The sequence below is a fragment of the Loxodonta africana genome, chromosome 2 (genome assembly GCF_030014295.1).
Source record: "Loxodonta africana isolate mLoxAfr1 chromosome 2, mLoxAfr1.hap2, whole genome shotgun sequence".
NCBI lineage: Eukaryota > Metazoa > Chordata > Mammalia > Proboscidea > Elephantidae > Loxodonta > Loxodonta africana.
Window position 1 is genome coordinate 176,156,135 of NC_087343.1, and position 12,421 is coordinate 176,168,555.

Sequence of the window (12,421 nt, forward strand, 5' to 3'; positions counted from 1 at the left end):
CGGTTAAATGCTCAACTTTGGAATAGACCCGCAGTTGAGTTCAATTCCCAGCTCCTCTACGTGATGGCCGTGTGGACTTAGGCAAAGAATTAAACTTCCTGTACCTCGGTGTCCTATCCACAAAATGGGAATGATGGTAATAATAGGTTTCTCTCTCTCAGGGTCTTGAGGAAATGCAAAGGGAACTTGGCACAGAGTCTAGGACATAAGAAATCTTGAATAAATGTTAACTAACATAAGGTTTTCCTCCACTTTTGGGGGCCAAACAAGGTTTTCCTCCACTTTGGGGGGCCAAGCCTTTTCTCCTAGGAGTCCCTGGGTAAGGCAGACAGTTAACTCACTCAGATGTTAATGAAAAGGTCAAAGGTTCTATAGCCCACCCTGAAGCACCTTGGAAGAAAGGCCTGGCGATCTACTTCTGAAAAATCAGCCATTGAAAACCCTGTGGAGCACAGTTCTACTCTGATACACATGGGGTCACCATGAGTTGGAGTTGACTTGGCGGCAACTGGGCAAGTTTCTCTCCTAAATACCATTCACCTGATTCCGGAGTGTGTCCTTGTAGCTGAATGTGCAACATAGTTGTCAGTCAAACGAACAAACAAACAAGATCCCCCAGATCCCTTCCCCTGATGCTTGGAGGTCTCTGACCCACTCTGCAACCTCACCCCCAGATAGTCAACTAACTCATTACCTCTTTTCCTTCAGATCCTGACTCAAATATCACTTTCACATCACCCTGAGCACCCCATTTTAAATGTCTATTTTCCCCACGCACACCACTCCGTTTCCCCCTCCTTGCTTTATTTTCTTTGTAACACCTATCATCATAAGGCACCTTTCATATTTACTTATTTAAAGGGCAGGTGTCTTTGTCTACTTGACCACAGTGCCTAGAACAGAACATTTGGCATGCAGTGGGTACTCAGTAACAATGTGTTCATGACTAGATGAGTCAATGAATGAATGATTGGACAAATGAACGAATGAAAGCCTCGAGGCTTTATTATGATGCGGCCAGAGAGATTTCAGGTGGGAGAAAAGGAGTGGGGATTGATTTGATTTGAATCAAGTCCCTCTCTCCTGTCTAACCCTGGAATTCTTCCTCTTTATTTTAGGTTCTAGAAAAGTTGCACGTCTCCCTAAATCTGGGGGCTTATTCCAGGACCCCCTGTTAGAGGTAAGCACCCTCACTCCACTTTTGAAACTGAAGAGTGTCTAGGAGGAGATATAATCCCAGCGGGCCACCTTGGGGTGTAGAAAGGGGATCCTCACGCCCAGGTCGCTCCTCCATCCCCAAAGGGTTTGCCCTGAGGGCGGCGGGGCGCGGCTGGCCTCCAGCTGACCAGGTTGGCGGCGTCGGGGCTGCAGCGCCTTCGCTGGACCCGCATTGCCCCCTAGTGCCGCGCGGAGTCAGGGCGCCGGGCTCCCCCGCCTGATGTCACCGCCGTGCAGTCAGCCCAGAGGCGGCTCATTGAAAGCAGACCCTCCTCGGCGCTGGGCGGAGGAGGCGCCGCTGTCCGCCGAGCCGCCGCGGGCCGGGCCGAGCCGGGTGCCCCCCTCCGTGCCGCCCCCTCCTCCCCGGCGCTCCCCGCCAGCCCGGCCCGGCGCGCCTGACGTGGACCATTAAACTTGGAGCTGCCGCCTCGTCCCCTCTCTCCTCCTCTCCTCCTCCCTCTGGCAGGCGAGCAGGCGAGCGAGTGGCTCGGTGCAGGCAGGAGACGTGCGGCCGGGCTGGGCTGCCCGGGGGAGATGACTTCTGGCCAGGAGGGCGCCTCTGGGAAGCAGACCACGGTGGCAGTAAAGTTTCAGGGCAGCTGAGGAGCCTCCACCGCAGCCCTTCCAGCCCAATCACCCCCTGGCTATGGAGGGCGGACTCTAAAATGAATCCCAATCTGGACACCGGCCACAATACATCAGCACCTGCCCACTGGGGAGAGTTGAAAAATGCCAACTTCACTGGCCCCAACCAGACCTCGAGCAACTCCACACTGCCCCAGCTGGACATCACCAGGGCCATCTCTGTGGGCCTGGTGCTGGGCGCCTTCATCCTCTTTGCCATCGTGGGCAACATCCTCGTCATCTTGTCTGTGGCCTGCAACCGGCACCTGCGGACGCCCACCAACTACTTCATCGTCAACCTGGCGATTGCCGACCTGCTGTTAAGCTTCACCGTCCTGCCCTTCTCAGCTGCCCTCGAGATTCTTGGCTATTGGGTACTGGGGCGGATCTTCTGTGACATCTGGGCGGCCGTGGACGTCTTGTGCTGCACAGCGTCCATTCTGAGCCTGTGCGCCATCTCCATCGATCGCTACATTGGGGTGCGCTACTCTCTGCAGTATCCCACACTGGTCACCCGCAGGAAGGCCATCTTGGCGCTCCTGAGTGTGTGGGTGCTGTCCACGGTCATCTCCATCGGGCCTCTTCTTGGATGGAAGGAGCCAGCGCCCAACGATGACAAGGAATGTGGGGTCACTGAAGAACCCTTCTACGCCCTCTTCTCCTCCCTGGGCTCCTTCTACATCCCTCTGGCGGTCATTCTGGTCATGTACTGCCGGGTCTACATCGTTGCTAAGAGGACCACTAAGAACCTGGAAGCGGGAGTCATGAAGGAGATGTCCAACTCCAAGGAGCTCACCCTGAGGATTCACTCCAAGAACTTTCACGAGGACCCCCTTAGCAGTAGCAAGGCCAAGGGCCACAACCCCAGGAGTTCCATAGCTGTCAAACTTTTTAAATTCTCCAGGGAAAAGAAAGCAGCCAAGACCTTGGGCATTGTGGTCGGTATGTTCATCTTGTGTTGGCTACCCTTCTTCATCGCTCTACCACTTGGTAAGCTGGGAACTGGCAGAGGGGAACTGAGCATTTTGGAATCTTGGGTTGACCAATGAGCTTTAAGTTTTGTGTGTGTGTGGTTTTTTAGTTTTGTTTATTTTTTAATGTATTCTGTGTGTGTTTAGAGTTTGGATAATATTGTTTGTTCTGCAAAGGCTTTGCAGATTGGGTAGCTGGCTAAGAACCAACTCAGGTGTTAGTGAAACGCACTAAGGTATGCTTAGCCACTTGAAATAGAAGCATGGGAGGAAAATCTGCTATGTGGGAAGACTCACTCAGCGGCCTTGGTTTAATCATTAAAAAGGACACTGGGCTTGAACATCATACCAGCGTCCTTTCAGTAGTAATGATGTGTCTGCTAAGCCAGCGTCACTAATGCAGCATACAAAATAGTTTGTAGTTACTGCAGACGCGGCATTCAGGAAGCAGGGAGGCAGCTCGTACACAGAAAGGCAGTTTTCATTCAGCATTTCCAGGGCTCTTGCAGAGACCCAAGCGTCTGATGAGCTTTGCAGAGGCAGCGTTCTCCCCCTCCTGCCTTCACCGCTTGCTACCACCTCAGTGCACTCCCTTCATTATCAGTTAATAAGAGCATTTTAATTTTACAACGGCACCAGCCTTTAAGTTAACTAAAGCTGGAAATTTCAAAGAGAAGATGACCAGAGGGTCACACATTCTCAGTTTTCATCCAGAAATGTTCCTAACTCTGATGGTTCATGGGATGCCCCAGAATTAAATTATAGTTATCCCTTAGCTTCACCTGCCAGATGCAAAATGCTGGTAAGATGGAATTAGGTGGATCCCTCCTGCCTATAAACAAATGTATCTATCGTTTTTGGTTTGGTGGTCCTACTAATAGCTGAATGGTTGAAAAGGTTCCCTGATTTTTCCTACAGAAGCCACAGTCTGATTAGGAAATAAACCTAGAGGAGGGAACAGTGATGTGCTGTCCGCATGGCTTGGGAAACCCTAGTCCCTTCTCCGAGGCAATGATCTGCTTTGATGTCTTCCATATCCCTGGGAGACACCACAGAAAATGAATGGAGGGAAGTGGTCATAACACAGTTGTGTGCTATGATATCAGGAGAAGCAACAGCTGGTACATTCCCTGGACCACATATGCCTGCAGTCACACCAGCATCTCAGTCAAAACTGAACAGAACCAAATCCCACAAGTAACCGGCATTCAAGAAAAAAAAGACAAGTGGAAAGAAAGCAAATTATTATCAAGAGTTTCCCTTTTTAAAAAAAAGTAGAAAAAGAAAGAAAAAAAGGCTGTTTGACCTACTCTCTGTGTCATCTTTTCTAAGGCAGGCTTCCAGGCTAATGCTTTCCTGAAATATTTTCAATGGTGTTACATTGAAAAGGCTTTGAAGCTCTACCCCCCGAGGCGGGATCAAATCCCATTGCATAGAAGCTGCCTTTTCTTTCCCAAGCTTTCTGTTTCCTTTTGCAGGCTTGTTGGGGTTAAAGTGGACGAAAGTTCACACTGCACTGGGGCCATTACAAAGATTGGGGTTGTTGTACACAAGTGATTTGGCCACTTACTAGTCATGCGACTTCAGGCAAATGACTGCTCCCCTGTGAGCCTCAGTTTCTCCATCTGCAAATGGAGTTAATTAATAATTTGCTGCTTGGAATTTGCACTGATTCATGGAAGGCACTTAGCACAGAGTCTGGTGCACACCAAATGCTCCATCGAAGTTAGCCATAAGGATGCAAAACCAAACCCCAATCACCCGTAGGGTATAGCTCTGTGTTTTTCTCCTTCTCCACTAAGTTATCAATCCTACACCTATTACTAAAGACCCAGAAGAGAACCAAGTGTTTCCCATTTCTTCCTTCTCCCCCCCCTCCCCCCCAGCCTGCAGAGGCTGTGACCAGAGCATCGTCAGGAAGGATCTCTCAGCTCTCCTAGACTCCAGCATCCTGGATGCCAGAGCTGTAAATACTTCAAGGCTTAGACCTTCCCCAGCCACATGGTGGTGTGGCATGATGTGGCTTCTCTCGGGATCCTGCTCTTCAAATCATCACCACCACCAGTTGCCTTTGGGTCAGCTCTGACTCATGGCAACCCCACATGTGTCAGTGTAGAACTGTGCTCCATAGAGTTTTCAGTGGCTAATTTTTGGTAAGTAGATCCCCAGACCTTTCTTCTAAGGCATCATTGCATGGGCTCAAACCTTCAACCTTCTGATTAGTAGCAGAATGCATTAACCATTGGACCACCTAGGGACTCCTTCAAGTCATCAAGCTCTCCTTATTTTCTTCCCACCCAACACTCTCACTCATACTCTCTCTACTTCTTCTCTCCTTTCTGTCCACATCCTTCTGTGCTCTTGTCCTCCTGGCATCTCAGGTCCTTGGCTTCCACGCATGAAAAGCAAGATCTCTTACCACCCTGATGCTATCAGAGCTTGCCTCTCCTATCCTTGCAATGAAAACCTTCTGACCACCAAGTCATGGTCTCCTAGAGACCTCCATCCCTATCCTTCTTCCCTGGAAACCCAACCGCTGCCAGGTGAGGAATATGAACTCCAGGCAGGTAGGACTGCCTTGGTTTTGGGATGGACTCTGAAAGATTCCTGGGAGCTTCCAAACAGAGAAGGTGCTTAATTAATGCTTTCTTAATAATTAATTGAGGAAAAGTTTCTCAGCAAAGCGAAGATGTGAGTTTCACCTTCCTGATTTCAAATAATTCCCAAATAGAACCAAATGGTAGTAACATGGTAGAGAACAATAACTCCTTTGGAATCTGAAGAAGGTTCCAAATTCTAAATTTTTCATGAAAGGCTTTTTGCTCATAAAGGGAGAAAGTGGAGCTGGGTGAGACAGTGCTTGGCAAACGGAGAAGTGCAGGTAGGAGTAACTTCCTGTTGGAAGTAGACTTCCAGGTGCCTGGATGGCACCAGATTAGCTGTGTTTATTTTCTCCATGGGAGAAAAGGCTTGAGATTCCCCCTAGGAAAGAGGGAAAATAACCATGCCCACCACAGGATCCTGTTCAGGGCCCCCTTTGTTTTCTTTCCTCCCTTATTTTTATTTTCAGGAGTATGGTCAGGCTACCTGTGGAGCTGGGCCTCTTGTTTCCCGCTGGGCCCTCCCGACCAGTATCACTCACCCAACCTCCTCCCCATGGTTTCTCTGTGGCCTCAGACCAAGTTGGGCCAGGGACCAGTGCTCACTTATTCGGTAGCAGGATGGACTCCATCAAACAAGAACCTCTTTATTTGTCCCCTGGAATCAGGCCAGGGAGGGACAGGAAATAATTAGAATATAATATAGCAACATTTCTACTCGATGGGTCATGGACAAGATGTCCAAGAGAATGTTCAGCTGCCTGTCCGCCCGGGGGAGACCTGGTCAGGGTCTCCAGAAGTGGCTGGATATTGAGGGATGTGCAGTGCCGTGGAGGGAGACGGGGAGCAGGAAGTCCTGGGCAGCCAACTGGTAGCTGGACTTAGTGAGTTGTTTAGAAAACACTGGAAACTTGCCTCACTCCAAATCTTTCTTCCGTCTTTTAAAATGCTGAAAGGCACCAGGAAGCCATTATTGAACTAACTGCTTTCCCCTCCAAATAAATGAAGGTCAATTTTCAAAGAAACAGTTGTGCTGTCTATAGAGTACTGGAACCAAACAGGAATCCCTCTCTCCATTGATTCGTCTCTCCAGGCCTTTCATTCAGATTGGGGCTGATGAATTTCCACCTCCAGGAATCGAAAAGGGAGAGAGAGGGAGGGTCTCAAAATTGACTCAACACAGAGCCACCCCCACAAACATACATGCTAAGGCTCCAGCTCTGAGATTTCAAAGCACAAAAATTTGAGTTGCCTACAAGGAAACCAACTGGTTTGAGTACTCAATTTTTGTACACAGGGAAGCCTTTCCGGAAGACGGAAATTGTACTGAAGAAGGAAAATACATCCAACCGTTTATTAAATCATTAATATAGGGGCTTTCTAAAGCACCTATTGGAGTCCCTGGATGGTGCCAACAGTAAAAAACTCAGCTGCTAACTAAAAGGTTGGAAGTTCGGGTCCACCCAGAGGCACCTTCAAAGGCAGGATTGATGATCTGCTTCTAAAAAATCAGCCATTAAAAACCCTATGGAGCACAGCTCTAGTCTGACTCACATGGGATTTCCATGAGTCGAAATCAACTTGACAACAGTTGATTAAAGCACTTACTATGTGCTGGGTATTGTACTAGATGCTGGCTTATTGAGCCAAAAACCAATGTGGCCCCTGCTTGCAGGAGGCTTACAGCCTAGTAAGATCTTATCATTATTGAACATATACTACGTACTAGACACTCTCCTAGGCCCTCTACAGATATCTCATTAATCCTCAAAAAAAAAAAAAAAGTTGCTGTCCAGTCAATTCCAACTCATAGTGACTCTATAGCCCTGGTGGTGTAGTGGTTAAGACCTAGGCTGCAAACCAAAAGGTCACCAGTTCCAATCCCCGAGCTACTCCACGGAAACCTTATGGGGCAGTTCTACACTGTCCTATAGGGTCGCTATGAGTTGGAACTGACTCAACGGCACCTAACAACAACAATCCTCACAAATACACTGCCAGGGGAGAGTAACTGCTCCCTCTTTACAGATGAATATATTGACACTCAGCAAGGATAGACTACTTGCTCAAGGTCACACAGCAAGTAAGAGATAGAGCTTAGAGTTGAACCCAAGTCTGTCAGAATAGGCCAAAAGCTGTTCCACTGTTCCAAGGAGATGTCCGGCCTTTTTGGTGTCTGGTCCCAACCTTCTTCCATAGCAAATGCTCTCCAGGAACCCAGAGCCATCCTCACAAGGGTTATTGTGCTACTGTTGCAAGACCCGGCCTGTCTTCCACTCCCCACTCACCCTAATAAAGAGCCCACCCATGAAACGACGAGGAGGACCATCCACATTGTAGCTCGGGGCTAGAATTTCTCCACACCTCCCGCACTATAATGTGGATCCCTCGAGGTTGGGCACTTTTGTCAGTCACCACAGCCATTAGGAAAAACATTCTTTGCCCTTCATCTATGGACCTGGCTCCCTATTTTTATCACTCATTCACTGAATAAATACGTATTTCTTGAGTGCCTATTACGTCCAGGCCTTTGCTGGGTGCTGGAGATGAGGTGGAAACCCTGGTGGCGTAGTGGTTAAAGTGCTACGGCTGCTAACCAAGAGGTCAGCAGTTCAAATCCACCAGGCACTCCTTGGAAACTATCGGGCAGTTCTACTGTGTCCTATAGGGTCGCTATGAGTTGGAGTTGACTCGACGGCAGTGGGTGGGTGGTGGTGGTGGTGGGTGGAGATGGTGTGAGAGATAAACAGCCATGCTCCGTGCTCTCATAGAATTTAGTCCTAGTGGGAAACCCAGAGATTCTGAAAAGCACAGGTGCACAAATAAACATGAATGTAAATTGTGATGAGTGACTTAAAGGAAAGGGATGAGAAGCTACATAAGTATATAGCAGGGATCACTATATTTAGGCAGAATCCTGAACAGTTTGGAGATAATTCAGTGAAGGGGGGAGATTGAAGAAGACGGACCTGGTCAGAAGAAAGGTCAAGCCTGACCATCCTGAGGCAGGAGATAGTGAGGAACTAACAGAGGCTGACAAATGGAGAGGAGGCTGGTGCAAGCTGAAGCCAAAGGGGTGGGCAGAGGCCAGGCCATGCAGGGGCTTTCAGGCCACATTAAGGACTTTAGGTTTTATCTTAAGTGCACTGGCCACTATGAAGGGTTTGAAGCAGACGAGATATACTATCTGAATTATATCTTTGGAAGATGACTCGGGCTGCTGTGTGGGACACAGACTAAAGACATGACAATTAGGAGGCCTCGCAATCACAATGAAAGATGGCAGTGACTTAGATCAGGGTGGTGGCAGCGGAGGTGGGAAGAAGTAGAAAATTGAAGGACTTGGGGATGGATGGGTTGGCTGTGGTGTAGGAGAGTCAGTGAGAGAAATGTGTCCAGAATGATCTCCTGGTTTCTGGATGGAGCCACTTGGGTGAGTGGAGGCACCGTTGATAGAGAAGGCCAAGACATGAGCATGAGTTAAATCTAGCCAGGAGGATTCCTCTAGGCTTTTCCTCAGACCCATTCGTCAGGGCTTACAAGATGCCATCCAGGGATGATCTGACAGACACTCTCGTACATTGAGCAGGCAGAAATGTCACCGCTGAAAACCCAGGAGACGTAGGCAAACCTAGCTGCTCATCACAACATCTGCACCAGGGGGTGGGGAGGTTCTGATCTTAAAAACTTAAATCCCTGAGCCTCACCTATTGTATCAGAATTTCTAGTGATGGGGCTGAGAATCTCTATATTTTTAATAAGCTTCCCAAGTAAGTCTTCTGCAGCTGGCACAGCACCAGTCCTCTGGTGCCTGGGAACCCCTGGAATATGTACCCCCACAGAGAGCTCAGAAAACTTGGATAAACTTCCCTGAATGCATCCAGTCCTGCCCAGTCCCTTGGGCCAGTTCATGTGGAGGAAGGGCAGGTAGGCTGGCAGGAGGGAAGGTGATTTCTTTGAACTAGAGCTGCCCTAGAGGAGGATAAGAGAATGAGCACTGTAGAAGCACCTTCAACATAACAGGTACGCTGCTTTATACTTAATACAGCAACTTTGCAGAGCAAGCATCATCACCCCTGTCTTTAGAGTGAGAGAACCATAGTTCAGGGAGGTTCAGTAACTTGCCCCAGGCGACACAGTTAGTAAATGATAGAGCCTATCTGACTCCACATACGACATTAAATAAACATTAGCTATATTTTTTTTTATATTACTCCTGCTGCTATTGTAGTGTTCCCAAATGTTGGTCTTAAGTCTGGAGCTCAAGTGTGACAAAGTTTTCACTGGTTCATGGTAAAATGAGTAAAACAAATACAAAAAGGCTGCATTTTTTTAATTAAATATATTCAATATAAACGACTCTCCTTTTATTCTAAAGACTGTTGTTATTGTCATTGTTAGGTACCATCGAGTTGGTTCTGACATATAGCCACCCTATGTACAACAGAACCAAACACGGCTAGGTCCTGCACCATCCTCACAATCATTGTCATGCTTAAGCCCATTGTTGTAGCCACTGTGTCAGCCCATCTCATTGAGGGTCTTCTTCTTTTTTGATGACCCTCTGCTTTACTAAGCATGATGTCTTTCTCCAAGGACTGGTTCTTCCTCGTAACACGCCCAAAATACATGAGATAAAGTCTCACCATCCTCGCTTCTAAGGAGCATCCTAGCTGTACTTCTTCCAAGATAGATCTGTTCGTTCTTCTGGCAGTCCATGGTATATTTAGCGTTCTTCTCCAGCACCATCAAGTCCTGGAAACTTGTTTTTCGCCAATGCCTTCAGTGCAACTTGGGCTTCTTCCTTTAGTACCATCTGTTCTTGATCATATGCTACCTCTTGAAATGGATGACCAATCTCTTTTGGTACAGTGGCCGTGTATATTCTTTCCATCTTCTTTTGATGCTGCCTGTGTCTTTCAGTATTTTGCCTATAGAATCGTTCACTATTGCAATTCGAGGCTTGAATTTTTCTTCAGTTCTTTCAGCATGAGAAATGCCGAGTACGTTCTTCCCTTTTGTTTTTCTGACTCCAAGTCTTTGCACATTTCCATATAATACTTTACTTTGTCTTCTAGAGCTGCCCTTTGAAATCTTCCGTTCAGCTCTTTTACTTCATCATTTCATCCTTTCGCTTTAGCTACTCTATGTTCAAAAGCAAGTTTCAGAGTCTCTTCTGACATCCATTTTGGTCTTTTCTTTCTCTCTGTCTTTTTCAAACCTTTTGCTTTCTTTCTGTATGATGTCCTTGATGTCATCCTACAATTAATCTGGTCTTCCTTCAGTCCTTAGTGTTCAATGCGCCAAATCTATTCTTGAGATGGCCTCTAAATTCATGTGGGATATACTCAAGGCCGAACTTTGGCTCTCATGGACTTGTTTTCATTTTCTTTAGCCTCAACTTGAACTCGCATATGAGCAACTGATGGTCTGTTCCACAGTCAGCCCCTGGTCTTGTTCTGACTGATGATATTGAGCTTCTCCTTGTTCTCATTCCAGAGATGTAGTCGATTTGATTCCTGTATATTCCACTGGCGAGGTCAACATGTATAGTCGCTGTTAGTGTAGTAGAAAAAAGGTATTTGCAATGAACAAGCCATTGGTCTTGCAAAATTCTATCATGTGATCTCTGGTGTCATTTCTTTCACCAAGGCCATATTTTTCAACTACTGATCTTTCTTTTTTGTTTCCATCTTTCACATTCCATTCACCAGTAATTATCAATGCATGTTTGATCAATTTCAGACTGCAGAAGTTGGTAAAATCTTCAATTTCCTCATCTTTGGCATTTATAATTGCTGTGTAAATTTATTAATAGTCATAATAATGATAGTAGTTTGTGGTTTTTCTGTTTTAATGCCCTACTTGTTAAAATAAAAAATTGGTAGCCCTATGCCAATCTCTGCCAAAAGTCTTTTTTTTTATTTTAGTGTGAGTCTCTTAAAAAGTCTTAGGATCAAGGAAGACCATGGTGGCTAGACACAGTAAATATTTATGGGGAAAGAAGGAATGAAGGAAGGAGGCAGGCAGGGAAGGAGGGAGAGGGAGAGAGATGCAGAAGTAAGTCAGCCTCAGCTTTGCTGTGAGACCTCAGCAGACGGGGGCAGAGGGGTAGGGAGGGAACAGGATGGTGTGTGAAGGGTTATATCTGTCAGGTACCACAGGATGGGGAGTCGGCACCCATACCTGCTGAGGCAAAACAAGCTGCAGAAATGCCAGAAGGTGCTTGTGTAGCTGCAAAGCCATCACAGATGGGCCTATTAAGATCTATTATGCAGGAGATGCCCTTTACCTGAGTATGTGTGTGGCTCATAAAAATAACTGATGGCCACTGGCCCGCACTGGGAAATTGGTTTCTTCCATATATGCAGGATTTTTCTGCAGCCACTGTGCTCTCTGACCATGTCTGATAAGCATAATGCTAATAAAAAAAAATGCTAATAGCTACCATTTATTAGATCTTGCCAGGTGCCAGGCTTACTGTGCTACACCGTGCTGGGGGTACTCTCTATGCATTCTCTCCTTTCCTCCCTCCAAAAGTTTATGTAGTGGGCACTGTTATTGTCTCCATTGTACAAATGAGGAAATGGAAGGTCAGAGAGCTTGGCATGCCTCAGGCCATCCAGGTGATTTGACTGGTGACAGGACCTGGATTAGAATCTAGGCAGTCAATAATGCTGACGGACTTACCACTCGGGACACCCTAAATGTGGTTCTCTGAGCCTCAATTTAAGGAAGTGTAAGGAGGAACCAAAGCCTATTCTGACAAGGAGGAAAGGAAGGGCAGGTAACTGCCTATCACGCAACGGCCAAGAGGCACCTTATCCTGGTGAGAATATAAAGAGTATAAAGATAATTCAGTCTTTCCTCTGACAAGATAGGGCAAAAGTTCTCATTGATTATTGATAATTTGAAAGAGTTTCAGCCTCACAATTTGTTATGGGTAACGCCACATATATTTTAAGGTTTTTGTTATATTTGGGAAAACACAAAACTTTTGGAGGACTT

The 12,421-nt window shown here is 46.9% G+C and overlaps 1 protein-coding gene across 1 annotated transcript in view; it reads left to right on the top strand.

The window, feature by feature from the left end:
• Positions 1-1,561: 1,561 nt before the first annotated feature.
• The window catches only part of ADRA1B (adrenoceptor alpha 1B), a 60,899-nt gene continuing 50,039 nt past the window's right edge, over positions 1,562-12,421 (top strand). Inside the window, exon 1 of the mRNA XM_003404870.3 lies at positions 1,562-2,832. Within this exon, the coding sequence (XP_003404918.2) occupies positions 1,884-2,832 (949 nt within the window). The 5' untranslated portion in view covers positions 1,562-1,883. The remainder of the gene's footprint in view (positions 2,833-12,421) is intronic.